The 19,188-nt window shown below is 38.3% G+C and overlaps 1 protein-coding gene and 1 long non-coding RNA gene across 4 annotated transcripts in view; both read left to right on the forward strand.

Annotated features, from left to right (window-relative positions):
- The window catches only part of sh2d3ca (SH2 domain containing 3Ca), a 54,323-nt gene extending 50,065 nt beyond the window's left edge, over positions 1-4,258 (forward strand). For all 3 annotated transcript variants that reach the window (XM_061907291.1, XM_061907290.1, XM_061907292.1), the window contains 3 exons: positions 1,547-1,753; positions 3,361-3,547; positions 4,049-4,258. In XM_061907291.1, the coding sequence (XP_061763275.1) occupies positions 1,547-1,753; positions 3,361-3,536 (383 nt within the window). In that variant the 3' untranslated portion in view covers positions 3,537-3,547; positions 4,049-4,258. The remainder of the gene's footprint in view (positions 1-1,546; positions 1,754-3,360; positions 3,548-4,048) is intronic.
- An 8,221-nt stretch (positions 4,259-12,479) lies between these two features.
- LOC133557009 (uncharacterized) lies at positions 12,480-18,940 on the forward strand. The gene is made up of 2 exons (XR_009807645.1): positions 12,480-12,590; positions 18,499-18,940. It is a non-coding gene; the product is annotated as an uncharacterized LOC133557009 (long non-coding RNA).
- Positions 18,941-19,188: the final 248 nt, after the last annotated feature.

Below are 19,188 nucleotides of genomic sequence, written 5' to 3' on the forward strand. Positions count from 1 at the left end.
CCTCACCCACTTTTAGGGGAATACATTGTTTATCTGTATATAAGTCGCACCTGACTATAAGCCCCACCCACTACACTTTAGGGGAATACATTGTTTATCTGTATATAAGTCGCACCTGACTATAAGCCCCACCCACTACACTTTAGGGGAATACATTGTTTATCTGTATATAAGTTGCACCTGACTATAAGCCCCACCCACTACACTTTAGGGGAATACATTGTTTATCTGTATATAAGTCGCACCTGACTATAAGCCCCACCCACTACACTTTAGGGGAATACATTGTTTATCTGTATATAAGTCGCACCCGACTATAAGCCCCACCCACCACACTTTAGGGGAATACATTTTTTATCTGTATATAAGTCGCACCTGACTATAAGCCCCACCCACTACACTTTAGGGGAATACATTGTTTATCTGTATATAAGTCGCACCCGACTATAAGCCCCACCCACTTTTAGGGGAATACATTGTTTATCTGCATATAAGTCGCACCTGACTATAAGCCCCACCCACTACACTTCAGGGGAATACATTGTTTATCTGTATATAAGTCGCACCTGACTATAAGCCCCACCCACTACATTTTAGGGGAATACATTGTTTATCTGCATATAAGTCACACCTGACTATAAGCCCCACCCACTTTTAGGGGAATACATTGTTTATCTGTATATAAGTCGCACCCGACTATAAGCCCCACCCACTTTTAGGGGAATACATTGTTTATCTGTATATAAGTCGCACCGGACTATAAGCCCCACCCACTACACTTTAGGGGAATACATTGTTCATCTGTATATAAGTCGCACCCGACTATAAGCCCCACCCACCACACTTTAGGGGAATACATTGTTTATCTGTATATAAGTCGCACCTGACTATAAGCCCCACCCACTACACTTTAGGGGAATACATTGTTTATCTGTATATAAGTCGCACCCGACTATAAGCCCCACCCACTTTTAGGGGAATACATTGTTTATCTGCATATAAGTCGCACCCGACTATAAGCCCCACCCACTACACTTCAGGGGAATACATTGTTTATCTGTATATAAGTCGCACCTGACTATAAGCCCCACCCACTACATTTTAGGGGAATACATTGTTTATCTGTATATAAGTTGCACCTGACTATAAGCCCCACCCACTACACTTTAGGGGAACACATTGTTTATCTGTATATAAGTCGCACCTGACTATAAGCCCCACCCACTACACTTTAGGGGAATACATTGTTTATCTGTATATAAGTCGCACCTGACTATAAGCCCCACCCACTTTTAGGGGAATTCATTGTTTATCTGTATATAAGTCGCACCTGACTATAAGCCCCACCCACTTTTAGGGGAATACATTGTTTATCTGCATATAAGTCACACCTGACTATAAGCCCCACCCACTACATTCTACATTAGACATGAACATGCTAGTGTAAGAACCCACAAAAGTCCTGGATTGAGTACACTTGCTGTTTGAAGGGTGTATGTTGAGTGCAGCACCACCTGCTGGAGCAAAATGGTGTTTGTTATTTCAGAGTCCAGCGTCCTGGCCACCACCACCTTCCCGCACGTCATACCCGTCCTGGCGCTGCTAGAGCGAGGCCTGGCCCCGGGCGAGGTGCCGGAGCCCTGGGAGAGCGGCGAGGTGGGCGTGGACGTGGTCATGCATCACCTGGAGGCCGCACGCAGCGTGGCGCACCACAGGGGGGTGTACCGGAGCAACGCCCACAGCAAACTGCAGGGTAAACACACCAATCATTGGACTCTTTGAAGACCGGCAGCACGTCTGTTCACCTCTTTTTCACAGGAAGTAGGAGGCCACACCTCTTTTTCACAGGAAGTAGGAGGTCACTCCACTTTTTCACAGGAAGTAGGAGGCCACACCTCTTTTTCACAGGAATTAGGAGGCCACACCTCTTTTTCACAGGAATTAGGAGGCCACACCTCTTTTTCACAGGAATTAGGAGGCCACACCTCTTTTTCACAGGAATTAGGAGGCCACACCTCTTTTTCATAGGAATTATGAGGCCACACCTCTTTTTCACAGGAAGTAGGAGGCCACACCTCTTTTTCACAGGAATTATGAGGCCACACCTCTTTTTCACAGAAATTAGGAGGCCACACCTCTTTTTCAAAGGAATTATGATGCCACACCTCTTTTTCACAGTAATTATGAGGCCACACCTCTTTTTCACAGAAATTATGAGGCCACACCTCTTTTTCACAGTAATTATGAGGCCACACCTCTTTTTCACAGAAATTATGAGGCCACACCTCTCTTTCACAGAAATTATGAGGCCACACCTCTTTTTCACAGTAATTATGAGGCCACACCTCTTTTTCACAGTAATTATGAGGCCACACCTCTTTTTCACAGAAATTATGAGGCCACACCTCTTTTTCACAGTAATTATAATGCCACACCTCTTTTTTCACAGGAATTATGAGGCCACACCTCTTTTTCACAGAAATTAGGAGGCCACACCTCTTTTTCACAGTAATTATGAGGCCACACCTCTTTTTCACATAAATTATGAGGCCACACCTCTTTTTCACAGGAATTATGAGGCCACACCTCTTTTTCACATAAATTATGAGGCCACACCTCTTTTTCACATAAATTATGAGGCCACACCTCTTTTTCACAGGAATTATGAGGCCACACCTCTTTTTCACAGAAATTAGGAGGCCACACCTCTTTTTCACATAAATTATGAGGCCACACCTCTTTTTCACAGGAATTATGAGGCCACACCTCTTTTTCACAGAAATTAGGAGGCCACACCTCTTTTTCAGAAGCCCAGTGGCAACAGCGATGATTTTTACACTTAAACATACACATTGAAGAGTGTTGCATTGTGGGAGTGAAGCTGTGGTAAAGGTGTGGTGTGGTAAAGTTGTGGTGTGGTAAAGGTGTGGTGTGATAAAGGTGTGGTGTGGTAAAGGTGTGGTGTGGTTAAGGTGTGGTGTGGTAAAGTTGTGGTGTGGTAAAGGTGTGGTGTGATAAAGGTGTGGTGTGGTAAAGGTGTGGTGTGATAAAGGTGTGGTGTGGTAAAGGTGTGGTGTGATAAAGGTGTGGTGTGGTAAAGGTGTGGTGTGGTAAAGGTGTGGTGTGGTAAAGGTGTGGTGTGATAAAGGTGTGGTGTGGTAAAGTTGTGGTGTGGTAAAGGTGTGGTGTGGTTAAGGTGTGGTGTGGTAAAGTTGTGGTGTGGTAAAGGTGTGGTGTGATAAAGGTGTGGTGTGGTAAAGGTGTGGTGTGATAAAGGTGTGGTGTGGTAAAGTTGTGGTGTGGTAAAGGTGTGGTGTGGTAAAGGTGTGGTGTGGTAAAGGTGTGGTGTGGTGTGGTCAGACTTGCAGGTGCAGGAGGAGATAGCGTCCATCTTCCAGACTGAGTTCCAGATGCGTGTGCTGTGGGGCAGTGGAGGGTCAGAGGTCAGCCAGCAGGAACGTTACCACAAGTTCCAGCAGGTTCTCACCGCTCTCTCACACAAGCTGGAACCTCCGCCGCGACACAGCCAGCTATAGCCACCCTCACGGTAACCATGGCAACCCTCTGACCTCACATCACATTGGGTTATGTCAGATCTACTTTATTAAGTCATATTATTAAATATGTCCATTTTTTACTTTTTTACTTTTTAATTGATTTTTGTAATATTACATAGTATTATGTAATATTGTAAAATATGTCCTTTGTTTTCTCTTTATCTTTTTAATTTATTCAATATTTTATCGAATATATATATATATATTTATATATATATACATGTATATATATATATATATATATATATATATATATATATACATATATATATATATATATATATATATATATATATATGTGTGTGTGTGTAATTGTTTTTCTTTTTATATTCAATTGGATATAGTATTAAGTCATTTTATATACAAATATAACAATTATAAAAATATAAAATTGTGTGGGGGGAAAAAAAGAAATTAAAAGTGCTAACACTAATATTTGGACTATCAAACGCTGGTGACTGAACTATTTTTTCTACTGTTTTTGTGGTCAGCGTGCACCACCAAGGACAACGGTCAAGGAGGACGGCGGTCAAGGAAGACGGCGGTCAAGGAGGACAGAAGTCAAGGAGGACAGCGGTCAAGGAGGACAGAAGTCAAGGAGGACAGTGGTCAAGGAGGATGGCGGTCAAGGAGGACAGAAGTCAAGGAGGACAGAAGTCAAGGAGGACGGCGGTCAAGGAGGACGGCGGTCAAGGAGGACGGCGGTCTAGGAGGACGGCGGTCAGGGAGGACAGAAGTCAAGGAGGACAGCGGTCAAGGAGGATGGCGGTCAAGGAGGACAGAAGTCAAGGAGGACAGAAGTCAAGGAGGACGGCGGTCAAGGAGGACGGCGGTCAAGGAGGACGGCGGTCAGGGAGGACGGAGGTCAAAGAGGACAGCAGACAGGCAGCTAGAACGGGACGGAGGTGACGCTAGGCTCACTGCACTCACTGAGGCCACGCCCCAAACTGTGGCCACGCCCCAAAGTGTGGCCCCCAGAGGACACTAGTGAGAGGAGCACACCCGCGTCCTGCTGTGGTAGAACCACTTCCTGTCACCACTTTGGGCCTGATCTACTAAAACACCTGCTCATCACAAGTGCTCAGCTCACGCAGAGTGATTTATCAAGACCAAACTGGCAGAAAAGAGGCGTGTCAAATAATAGACATGTTGTTTTTTCAGCAATATCCTTTTACCATTGTACAGCTGCTGCTTGGGACCATTCAAACTAACCACCTAACTCGTGCGATTAATCACCTAACTCATGTGATTAATCACTTAACTCATGTGATTAATCGCCTAACTCGTCTGATTAATCACCTAACTCGTCTGATTAATCACCTAACTCCTTAACTTATTTGATTAATCATTTAACTCGTCTGATTAATCACCTAACCCATGTGATTAATCGCCTAACTTATCCGATTAATCATCAAACTCATCTGATTAATCACCCAACCCCTTAATTTATGTGATTAATCACCTAACTCATGTGATTAATCACATAACTGATGTGATTAATCACCTAACTCCTGTGAGTAATCACTTAACTCATCTGATTAATCACCTAACTCATCTGATTAATCACTTAACTTCTTAACTTATGTGATTAATCACCTAACTCCTTAACTTATGTAATTAATGACCTAACTCATCTGATTACATAACTCATGTGATTAATCACCTAACTCATCTGATTAATCACTTAACTTATTAACTTATGTGATTAATCACCTAACTCATATGATTAATCATGTAACTCCTTAACTTATGTGATTAATCACCTAACTCATCTGATTAATCACCTAACTCATCTGATTAATCACCTAACTCATGTGAGTAATCACTTAACTCATCTGATTAATCACTTAACTTCTTAACTTATGTGATTAATCACCTAACTCCTTAACTTATGTAATTAATGACCTAACTCATCTGATTAATCACATAACTCATTTGATTAATCACCTAACTCATGTGATTAATCACTTAACTTCTTAACTTATGTGATTAATCACCTAACTCCTTAACTTATGTAATTAATGGCCTAACTCATTTGATTTATCACCTAACTCATGTGATTAATCACTTAACTCATCTGATTAATCACCTAACTCATCTGATTAATCTATTAATTTATGTGATTAATCACCTAACTGATGTGATTAATCACCTAACTCCTTAACTTATGTGATTAATCACCTAACTCATGTGATTAATCACCTAACTCATCTGATTAATCCCTTAACTCCTTGACTTATGTGATTATTCACCTAACTCATCTAATTAATCACCTAACTCATCTGATTAATCACCTAACTCATGTGATTAATCACTTAACTTCTTAATTTATGTGATTATTCACCTAACTCATGTGATTAATCACTTAACTTCTTAACTTATGTGATTAATCACTTAACTCATCTGATTACTCACTTAACTTCTTAATTTATGTGATTAATCACCTAACTCATCTGATTAATCCCTTAACTCCTTGACTTATGTGATTATTCACCTAACTCATGTGATTAATCACCCAAAATGATTTTGATGCGCGGATGAATCACCCAATTGATGTTGATACTACAACTTAACTTTTACTGTGTTTATACTTACCAATTCACATCAATACATGAGGAAATGAAACAATCAAATGAGATAAAGATATAACATCATAAAATAAAAATATAAAAATAAAATAATATTTGATAATAAAAAGGAAATTAATATTGATAATGCAATAAAATACATATACTTTACAACAGTAAAATTAAATAACAATATGACAATACAAATAAATACAAATATAACATTACAAAAAAATAACAATAAAATGAAATACAAATACAACAATAAAATATAACAGTAAAATTATAACAGTAACATGAAATAAGAATATAACAATACAATGAAATAAGAATATAACAATACAATGAAATAAGAATATAACAATACAAAGACATATGATAATGAAATGAAAAAATAATGAAATAAAAATCTGATAGTAAAATGAAATAAAAATCTAAAAATAAAGTGGACTGCAAATATGATAAGATGTAATAATGTAAAAGGTGATGTCTATTTATGGACTTTACATCAAAGTTTTGTATGTAAAAAGTTGTCATGACGACAATAACATTGAAATGCTTTGTCATAATTATTCATCCCTCAATTCATCTGATTTCAACACGCCAGCACCTGTAAAATATATATTATTAACATATTTCCTGTATTTAAAAAAACTAAACAACAACCTTACAATATACATTTTCTTAGAGGTGGAACATTCCAGCGCACGCCGGCAGTTAGCGCCACCGCCTTCTGGATGCTAACAGGAAGTTGGAGACCACTGAGTCTAGAATGCCCATAAAAAGTGCTGCATGCTCCATCATTTGTGTTCTGCATGTTTGGAAACAGAACAGGCGGGGAACATGAGTGTCTCCATGGTCGCATTAAGTATGGCAGCTGTCAATCAATCACACCTGTCTTTGGATCTTAGTAGGTCAGGCCCTACATCTCTGCTTGTGTGCGTGTGTGTGTGTGTGTGTGTGTGTGTGTGTGTGTGTGTGTGTGTGTGTGTGTGTGTGTGTGTGTGTGTGTATAAAGAAGACAAAAGAAAGCAAAAGCGATGAATGGGATTCTCAATCCAAAGAGAATATTTCCTAGCAGTGGCCAGCTGCGGCCAGCAGGGGGCAGCAGGGGGCAGCAGGGCAGCAAGGAAGCATGTCCTGCACTACTGCTCAATGTGCTGAGGACTTTTGGATGCCACGCGAAGCCTGCTGGTTTAGGTCTGGGCTCACGAAGACAGAGGATGATTCTTCTTTCCTTCCTTCTTTCCTTTCTTCCTTGCTTCCTTCCTACCTTCCACCGCCTTTTTGGACAGCAGGACTTGGACACTCCCAGGTGTTTGGCAGAGGAAGACCACATTTGGACCGATACGACCACCATATTGGGACCGATACGACCGCCATATTGGGACCGATACGACCGCCATGTTTGGACCGATACGACCGCCATATTTGGGCCGATACGACCGCCATATTTGGACCGATACGACCGCCATATTTGGACCGATACGACCGCCATATTTGGACCGATACGACCGCCACATTTGGACCGATACGACCGCCATATTTGGACCGATACGACCGCCATGTTTGGACCGATATGACCGCCATGTTTGGACCGATACGACCGCCATATCTGGACCGATACGACCGCCATATCTGGGCCGATACGACCGCCATATTTGGACCGATACGACCGCCATATCTGGACCGATACGACCGCCATATCTGGACCGATACGACCGCCATATTTGGACCGATACGACCGCCATATTGGGACCGATACGACCGCCATATTTGGACCGATACGACCGCCATATTGGGACCGATACGACCGCCATATTGGGACCGATACGACCGCCATATTTGGACCGATACGACCACCATATTGGGACCGATACGACCTCCATATTTGGACCGATATGACCGCCATATTTGGACCGATATGACCGCCATATTTGGACCGATACGACCGCCATATTTGGACCGATACGACCGCCATATTTGGACTGATACGACCACCATATCTGGACCGATACGACCACCATATCTGGACCGATACGACCGCCATATTTGGACCGATACGACCGCCATATCTGGACCAATACGACCGCCATATTTGGACTGATATGACCACCATATTTGGACCGATACGACCGCCATATTTGGACCGATACGACCGCCATGTTTGGACCGATACGACCGCCATGTTTGGACCGATACGACCGCCATATTTGGACCGATACGACCGCCATGTTTGGACCGATACGACCGCCATGTTTGGACCGATACGACCGCCATATCTGGACCGATACGACCGCCATATTTGGACCGATACGACCGCCATATTGGGACCGATACGACCGCCATATTTGGACCGATACGACCGCCATATCTGGACCGATACGACCGCCATATTTGGACCGATACGACCGCCATATTTGGACCGATACGACCGCCATATCTGGACCGATACGACCGCCATATCTGGACCGATACGACCGCCATATCTGGACCGATACGACCGCCATATCTGGACCGATACGACCGCCATATTTGGACTGATATGATTGTCTTTGTTTGCTTCTCCTAGTTTTTTACATATTGTACATAGGGCTCACTTTTCTTTCTCAATAAAATGATTGCTTGTTTCACAAATCTCACCTGATTCTGTATATTGTCAATACAAACATTTCATATATAATTTATGAATTAAATTATACAAATATTTCAATTATACAAGAAATATATATAATATAATTGAGTACTTAAATATGAATAAAATGTAACAAATTATACCAGATATGACTATAAATGTATTAAAAACACAATGTGTCATATATATATATATATATATATATATATATTTATGTATATATATGCAGAGGTGGGTAGTAACGCGCTACATTTACTCCGTTACATCTACTTGAGTAACTTTTGGGATAAATTGTACTTCTAAGAGTAGTTTTTATGCAACATACTTTTACTTTTACTTGAGTATATTTATAAAGAAGAAACACTACTTTTACTCCGCTCCATTTATCTACAATCAGGTCGCTACTCGCTACTTTTTTTTTATCGATCTGTTAATGCACGTTTTGTTTGTTTTGATTTTGTCAGACACGCATTCTAAGTAGGAACTACGCATGCCTGCGTTTCACCAATCACATGCAGTCACTGGTGACGTTGGACCAATCAAACAGAGCCAGCTGGTCACGTGACCGTCACACGTAGAACCCGACATGTTGAAAAACTTATTGGGGTGTTACCATTTAGTGATCAATTGTACGGAATATGTACTGTACTGTGCAATCTACTAATAAACGTTTCAATCTATCAATGAATCAATCAAAAGTGTAAACGAAAAAAGACACTTGTTATTTCAACCGTACTTCCCGTCAAAAGCCTAAAGACTGATCGCACAGTTCCTGTCTTCACAATAAAAGCGCCGCTCCATCGCGCCTGCGCTAACAAAATAAGAGTCTCCGAAAGCCAGCGCAAACAAGCTAGCAAGCTACGGAGTTTGCCGCCAATTTATTTCTTGTAAAGTGTATAAAAACCAATATGGAAGCTGGACAAATAAGATGCCAAAAACCAACCACTTTCATGTGGTATTAGACAGGAAGGAGGAACTCTTTTTCTCCTCCATTTGAAAACGTGGACGTTATCAGCACTACAGTCAGGTAATACACCAACTTATATTCTTGTCTTCGTTAAAGATAGAAATCTATGTGTTAAACATGCATGTATATTCATTAAAACACCTTTAACATGGGAACAAAAACGGCAAAATAAATAACTATAAATTATATACTGTATATATAAAGGTATGTATGTATATATGTGTGTATGTATATATGAGGTAGATCACCTCAACTTGGTCATTTATTAGGTAATTGATTAACGTTGAAAAACTTATTGGGGTGTTACCATTTAGTGATCAATTGTGCGGAATATGTACTGTACTGTGCAATCTACTAATACAAGTTTCAATCAATCAATCAATCAATGCCTACTGAGCCTATGGTGCTGTTAAGTTATTGTGGCTCAATTTGCCTTAATTTTAATGTATTATTATTTAATATATATTATTGTTTTAGTTGCTTAAGAGATATTCCTGGCTATGAATTTGTTCATTGCTATTTTTATGTTTTTGTGCATTATTTGTTGCCGTAATCATTAAACAAACAGGTTACTCATCAGTTACTCAGTACTTGAGTAGTTTTTTCCCAACATACTTTTTACTTCTACTCAAGTAAATATTTGGGTGACTACTTCTTACTTTTACTTGAGTAATAAATCTCTAAAGTAACAGTACTCTTACTTGAGTACAATTTCTGGCTACTCTACCCACCTGTGTATATATGACACATTGTGTATTGAATGTATTTCTAGTCACGTGACGTCTGGTAAAGACAGAAGTGTACCACGTGTGATGCAGTGCGCACCAGCGGCCAGCAGAGGTCAGCATCCTACGTCATATCCGCTGCAACAAGCTTCCTTTTCCATGCTATGACAACAAATGCAACTTTGCAGTATTGTGTGGATAATATAAACCTTCCCCCTAAAAGATTAAAAATGACACCCATTTAAATCCATCACAATGCATGATGGGAAAAAATGCTAAACACTTATCCAGGTTGATTACAAAACTTTAAGGAGTTTGTCAGGGAAGTAAACGAAGTAGTGGTCCAACTTTCCAATTATATTTAATATTGAGCCATTATATTAATATAATATGTACACATGTACATATATATATATGGAAAAAAATATATATATATACATACATATGTGTATATATATATATATATATATATATATACACACACAAATATATATATATATATATATATATATATATATATATAGAGGGAGAGAGAGACAGAGAGAGAGAGAGGGACTTTTCATATGTATATATATACATATATATATACATATATATACATACATATATATATATTTACTGGATGTTAAGTAACAAAATATATATGTATAGACTTGTTTTATATATATATATATATATATACATATATATATATATACATTAATATAAAATCAGCGCACACACACACGCACGCACACACACACACACACACACATATATATATATATATATGTGTATATATATATATATATATATATATATATATATATATTTGGCCCAATGTTATAGTCTTTGTAAACATGACACAAAGCATAAAAAAAACATAAGAATACTCCAGTTGCTAAGCACAATACTGGTGTAAGTGTTCTATTGTGTGAATGTTAAATTACTCAATCCAAACAACCCTAGTCATGGCGCAAAAACATAAATAAATAAATGTAACCAACACAAAAATGGTATTTTGTTACTTTACATTTGGCCCTCAACCAGATGAGTTTGTCCAATGTGGCTCCCAAGACAAACAGTTTGATAATGTAATATCATCCATAGGACATATCTACCTTTGGATCGCAGTCTAACTCTTAGCTCCTCCCAAAAATACAAGTACTGTGTCACATTCCAAAAAATGTATTATAGATTGACATTTTCTAAAATAACATTACTAAAATAACGATCTCTAGCCAGGGGAGATAAAAATAAAAGATTAAAATAAAATAAAATAAATCAGTCTAAGCCTGGGCCTCATGATACTATTGGCTAAGTTTTATGTTCATAAAAGTAAGTTTCTCAATACGCCACCTGTTTTTTCTGCCTTTAAAAAAGAATTAAAACTCTTTGTTAAAACACTCTCAACCTCCAACAAGCAAAAAGCTGTGAAAACAATGATGCTGTGTTCCAAACTTTAGTTGTTTACTGAAATTGTGTGAGCCTATGGCTTAGCACCTCCTTATATAGAAATGTACATCTTTTGCATTCTATTTGAGTTACTTTATTGAGTTTACAACCCCCTGGCGCTGTTTTGTACTGTTTTGTACATATTTTGATTATTTTTTCTCAATTGTGTAACCTATTCTTTGTGTTGTTAAGTTCCTGTTATAAGCTGTTATAAAGTATACATGGCCTGAGCTCTTATTTTGAAGGTGCACGTTGTGGTGGAGCGTTTGTTTTAAAAAAAAAAATCCACTTCCCCACAACGTGTCACCACTTCCGCTCATAGCGCCGTCAGAATAAGAGCAACAGGAAGTTAACATCACAAAGAGGCAAGTCCATAAACTAGGTAACAAGTGTTTGTAAATCTTGCAATTTATAAATAAGTTTTGTAAAATTAAAACAAAAACAAGTCGCCGCCTCCCCGCAGCACTGTAAGCACGTATTCAATTCATCTTTTTAAATGTCATATTTTTTTCATGAAAACGTGAGCATCAATATAATCTAATATAATAGTTACAGCATTGAAAAACGTCCATTTATTAAAATGTTCTTTGTCGAAGATGTTTCCCGCGGCGCTTATTCATGACGTCAGTTCCGGCGTCCGACCCCTCGACTTCCTGCATTTGCTGCCAAGATGGCTGACTCAATGGCTATTCATCTGGAGTTCGGGTGAAAGCTTTTTCTATTTATGTGTCTTCAACTAATACTTTTGATCTCTATCCGTCTTAAACTAATACTTTTTATCTCTATCCGTCTTAAACTAATACTTTTTATCTCTATCCGTCTTAAACTAATACTTTTTATCTCCATCCGTCTTAAACTAATATTTTTTTCTCTATGTGTCTTAAACTAATACTTTTTCTGTTTATTTTTCTTGAACGTTTTCTTTTTATGTGTCTTAAAGTTGACTTGTTGTCATAGACATGTTATAAGTAAACGCAGCATTGGCCGCTGTGACGCGAGAAATTGGGCCGCCATCTTGAAGTGGTGATGAGGAGCCGGCGAGCAGCCTAAATTGACAGTTGACAGGTAGAGAACAAAGATGCAAAACAGACAGTTGACAGGTAGAAAACAAAGTTGCCAAATTGACAGTTGACAGGTAGAAAACAAAGATGCAAAACTGACAGTTGACAGGTAGAAAACAAAGATGCCAAAGTGACAGTTGACTGGTAGAAAACAAAGATGCTAAACTGACAGTTGACAGGTAGAAAACAAAGATGCTAAACTGACAGTTGACAGGTAGAGAACAAAGATGCAAAACAGACAGTTGACAGGTAGAAAACAAAGTTGCCAAATTGACAGTTGACTGGTAGAAAACAAAGATGCTAAACTGACAGTTGACAGGTAAAAAAAAGATGCTAAACTGACAGTTGACAGGTAGAAAACAAAGATGCTAAACTGACAGTTGACAGGTAGAAAACAAAGATGCTAAACTGACAGTTGACAGGTAGAAAACAAAGATGCAAAACTGACAGTTGACAGGTAGAAAACAAAGATGCCAAAGTGACAGTTGACTGGTAGAAAACAAAGATGCTAAACTGACAGTTGACAGGTAAAAAAAAGATGCTAAACTGACAGTTGACAGGTAGAAAACAAAGATGCTAAACTGACAGTTGACAGGTAGAAAACAAAGATGCTAAACTGACAGTTGACAGGTAGAAAACAAAGATGCTAAACTGACGGTTGACAGGTAGAAAACAAAGATGCTAAACTGACAGTTGACAGGTAGAGAACAAAGATGCAAAACAGACAGTTGACAGGTAGAAAACAAAGTTGCCAAATTGACAGTTGACTGGTAGAAAACAAAGATGCTAAACTGACAGTTGACAGGTAAAAAAAAGATGCTAAACTGACAGTTGACAGGTAGAAAACAAAGATGCTAAACTGACAGTTGACAGGTAGAAAACAAAGATGCTAAACTGACAGTTGACAGGTAGAAAACAAAGATGCAAAACTGACAGTTGACAGGTAGAAAACAAAGATGCCAAAGTGACAGTTGACTGGTAGAAAACAAAGATGCTAAACTGACAGTTGACAGGTAAAAAAAAGATGCTAAACTGACAGTTGACAGGTAGAAAACAAAGATGCTAAACTGACAGTTGACAGGTAGAAAACAAAGATGCTAAACTGACAGTTGACAGGTAGAAAACAAAGATGCTAAACTGACGGTTGACAGGTAGAAAACAAAGATGCCAAACTGACAGTTGACAGGTAGAAAACAAAGATGCCAAACTGACAGTTGACAGGTAGAAAACAAAGATGCCAAAGTGACAGTTGACAGGTAGAAAACAAAGATGCCAAAGTGACAGTTGACAGGTAGAAAACAAAGATGCTAAACTGACAGTTGACAGGTAGAAAACAAAGATGCTAAACTGACAGTTGACAGGTAGAAAACAAAGATGCTAAACTGACAGTTGACAGGTAAAAAACAAAGATGCTAAACTGACAGTTGACAGGTAGAAAACAAAGATGCTAAAGTGACAGTTGACAGGTAGAAAACAAAGATGCTAAACTGACGGTTGACAGGTAGAAAACAAAGATGCTAAACTGACGGTTGACAGGTAGAAAACAAAGATGCTAAACTGACGGTTGACAGGTAGAAAACAAAGATGCTAAACTGACGGTTGACAGGTAGAAAACAAAGATGCCAAAGTGACAGTTGACAGGTAGAAAACAAAGATGCTAAACTGACGGTTGACAGGTAGAAAACAAAGATGCTAAACTGACGGTTGACAGGTAGAAAACAAAGATGCCAAAGTGACAGTTGACAGGTAGAAAACAAAGATGCCAAAGTGACAGTTGACAGGTAGAAAACAAAGATGCCAAAGTGACAGTTGACAGGTAGAAAACAAAGATGCCAAAGTGACAGTTGACAGGTAGAAAACAAAGATGCCAAAGTGACAGTTGACAGGTAGAAAACAAAGATGCCAAAGTGACAGTTGACAGGTATAAAACAAAGATGCCAAAGTGACAGTTGACAGGTAGAAAACAAAGATGCTAAACTGACAGTTGACAGGTAGAAAACAAAGATGCTAAGCTGACAGTTGACAGGTAGAAAACAAAGATGCTAAGCTGACAGTTGACAGGTAGAAAACAAAGATGCCAAAGTGACAGTTGACAGGTAGAAAACAAAGATGCTAAACTGACAGTTGACAGGTAGAAAACAAAGATGCTAAACTGACAGTTGACAGGTAGAAAACAAAGATGCTAAACTGACAGTTGACAGGTAGAAAACAAAGATGCTAAACTGACAGTTGACAGGTAGAAAACAAAGATGCTAAACTGACAGTTGACAGGTAGAAAACAAAGATGCTAAACTGACAGTTGACAGGTAGAAAACAAAGATGCTAAACTGACAGTTGACAGGTAGAAAACAAAGATGCTAAACTGACAGTTGACAGGTAAAAAACAAAGATGCTGAACTGACAGTTGACAGGTAGAAAACAAAGATGCTAAACTGACAGTTGACAGGTAAAAAACAAAGATGCTAAACTGACAGTTGACAGGTAAAAAACAAAGATGCAAAACTGACAGTTGACAGGTAAAAAACAAAGATGCTAAACTGACAGTTGACAGGTAGAAAACAAAGATGGAAAACAGACAGTTGACAGGTAGAAAACAAAGATGCTAAAGTGACAAGTTGACAGGTAGAAAACAAAGATGCTAAACTGACAGTTGACAGGTAGAAAACAAAGATGCTAAAGTGACAGTTGACAGGTAGAAAACAAAGATGCTAAAGTGACAGTTGACAGGTAGAAAACAAAGATGCTAAAGTGACAGTTGACAGGTAGAAAACAAAGATGCTAAACTGACAGTTGACAGGTAGAAAACAAAGATGCTAAAGTTACAGTTGACAGGTAGAAAACAAAGATGGTGTTCAGCGTTTTCCTGCTCAAATGACCGCACTGCTGAAAATAGGAATCGGGGGAATACTTTTCACAAGTAAGATTTAAAATTAACGTACTATTGGTTGTATTTTGTGAAAAGAATATTAGCACAGAGTTGAGAATTAAAGAGCAAAAATCTTCAATAGTACTGAAATCCTAGCCGCTAGTCAACAAGAGTATGACCATAATAGAATTGCTTGTCAATGAAATTAATTACATTTAAACACTTACTTGAATAACATAAAGTTAAAATAAAGTTAAAGTATCAATGATTGTCACACACACACTAGGTGTGGCGAAATGTGTCCTCTGCATTCGACCCATCCCCAAATAAATGATGAAGATAAAGATTGTAAAAGCCAACAGGTGTAAACGTTAGGACCACAGTCCAGGTTGTGTAGGGAGGTAATATATGTTAGCTAACTAGACAATCAGATGGACAGTGGCTATACAGTATTATGCAAGTCTAAATTTAGTCTAGCTTTTCCAACCCAATTTTGTGTAGCCCACCTTTGTGAAATGTGTGGGACTTTTATCCAAAGCGACATGCATGAAAAATACATATAAAACAATGACTGTAAACATGATTATTTGAGGGAAGAATGTAATAGAAAATATCAATACAAAGTGTCAAGACAGAATAAACTCTCTGCTGCTGCAGCAACAGAGATAAAGTCTATAAGTTATATAGATATGTAATTATTCATACATTGTTTATGTAGCATGTATATATAACCTCATCATATTGTTTCTTCAACTTCAAAATAGCTGACACTTCTCTGGGATTATATTCCCAGTTTTCATCTGGGACGTCTGCTCACTTATAGCATATAAGAATATTCTATTACTGTTAAGCAAACTATGTATAATAAAATATGTGTCCTTTATCATGGCTACAAGAAAGCGCGTGAAAATGAGTGGTATTCAGTGAGGTAAGGTGAATGAAATGTGCTGACAGTTCATTGCTCCTGCATAATGAATTGCACTGAGTGGAGCGGATCACCACTCCAAGATGGCGGCCCCACGTCTCGTCAGCACCAGTAGGCAGTAGCGCTCCATGCTGTGTACCCTTACAACATGTCTCTGTTTGTTGTTGTGACAGGAAACAACAATACATCACTGACGAAGAAGTTTGTGTTCACAATTTGTCTATCGGTTTTGTTAAAGGTGCCGGAAAAATGTGTGGCTGCTGGCTGCATGCTATATACCTTGCTACTTGACACATTTTAAGTGTTAGCATGCTAACTTTTTTAGCTAATTTGACAGCCAAACGCCCTTAGTTATATACCTTGCTACTTGACACACACTGCTAATTAGCATGCTAACTTTTTTAGCTAGTTTGACAGCCGAACGCCCTGAGTTGTATACCTTGCTACTTGACACATTTTAAGTGTTAGCATGCTAACTTTTTTAGCTAATTTGACAGCCAAACGCCCTTAGTTATATACCTTGCTACTTGACACACACTGCTAATTAGCATGCTAACTTTTTTAGCTAATTTGACAGCCGAACGCCCTTAGTTATATACCTTGCTACTTGACACACACTGCTAATAAGCATGCTAACTTTTTTAGCCAATTTGGCAGCCAAACGCCCTGAGTTATATACCTTTCCACTTGACACACACTGCTAATTAGCATGCTAACTTTTTTAGCCAATTTGGCAGCCAAACGCCCTGAGTTATATACCTTTCCACTTGACACACACTGCTAATTAGCATGCTAACTTTTTTAGCTAGTTTGACAGCCGAACGCCCTGAGTTATATACCTTGCTACTTGACACATTTTAAGTGTTAGCATGCTAACTTTTTTGTTGTTGCAAATTTGGCATTTATACAGGTCATAATCATATGACTTGTTACTTGGCGCTTTGTAAATATCAGCATGCTAACGTTAGCATTTAATTCCAGCCTGCGCATTTCAGCATCAACGCACAATTTTTCCGGAAATTGCGTAATACATTTTTTTTGTGTGTTGGGATGTAATCCGGGTGGTGTTTATTTTGTCTTTAGAATGAGTTGAGAGTTGAGTCGCCAAGGTCCCAGATGTAACCAAATGTCTACCACCTAAGAACAATAATATGTACATAATAATAATAGAAATATACGATATACTTGGAGTAGGTTATGAATTGCATAGGTTTATAGGAATAGATACAAAAATAAATCAATAGAGAAATAAAGTAGCTAGTGATCCTGTAGCGCAAATAGAATGTAAACACATTGACCGCAAACCAAGTCCAGTCCAGTTGGTACACAAGTGCAGGTACATTTCTTATTTGAATTTGTAAAGTTGTAAAATAATAAATAGTTGATGCTTGAGTCTGTGTGGAAAAAGCCCAATCGTTAAAAGGAAAGTATATTATTTATATGAGTGTCAGTGTTTTGGTGGTGAAATGACAGTTACTCAGAATTTGGCCATTTTTTGGGGGGGTTGTAAAAATGTTTACAAACCCTGTTTCCATTTGAGTTGGGAAATGGTGTTAGATGTAAATATAAACAGAATACAATGATTTGCAAATCCTTTTCAAGCCATATTCAGTTGAATATGCTAAACTTTTTCCAGTATTATTCTTGTTTATTATTTGTATTTATTACATGTATTCTTATTTATTCTATTATAATTTGTATCTTACCTGCATGTTGTTGTATGAGTGTGCTAACACAGCATCATCATGTTCTTCTTGACAGCGTGCATGTCGACTGTGGCGTGCAGTCAAATCCTGGCCCAAGTCGGAGGGCTGGACCTGCACAACAAAAACCTAACAGATGCAGGATTAATACTAATAACACTCTCTCTGCTGCATGAAGGAAAACAGGAGACCCTGCCAGGTCAACATTTAATCCACTTTTTTTTAAATGTATTTATAGAACTGCATGAAACAGGTTGAAGTATTTTCTTGATTTCCTGTTGCTGCTAAGTGGATGTATGGGCAGGGCCAGGACATTATTGGATGAATAATTGAAGGTAGTAGTGTCATCATGCATGCAAATGTAGTCGTAGTCCTGCTTTTAAAGACATTTTGCCATTGCTGCACAACGGAGGTGAATGGAAATAAAACTCTGTATGGGGCAATCTTTTCATATTTGAATTTTTACCCAAATAAAATGGTTGTAGTACTTTCAAAACTTGCTCTGCCACTTTGGTCCTCTTTTTTCTTTATTGTGTAATGTTTTACCAGAGATTCAAATCTCTATTTTTCAAAGTACACTACATTAAAACAATATTTCAAAGAGGAAAAATAGTCATTATTTTACAAGAAGAACATATTTGTAATAAAAAAAACCTCACACAATATTTTAAATCATTTTGAAAAATGTATGTCTTTTAATAATTGAATTTTGATTAACAAAAAAAGGTTGGAGTATTTTCAAAACTTT

Source organism: Nerophis ophidion, linkage group LG08 (assembly GCF_033978795.1).
Source record: "Nerophis ophidion isolate RoL-2023_Sa linkage group LG08, RoL_Noph_v1.0, whole genome shotgun sequence".
In the NCBI taxonomy this organism is placed as follows: Eukaryota; Metazoa; Chordata; class Actinopteri; order Syngnathiformes; family Syngnathidae; genus Nerophis; species Nerophis ophidion.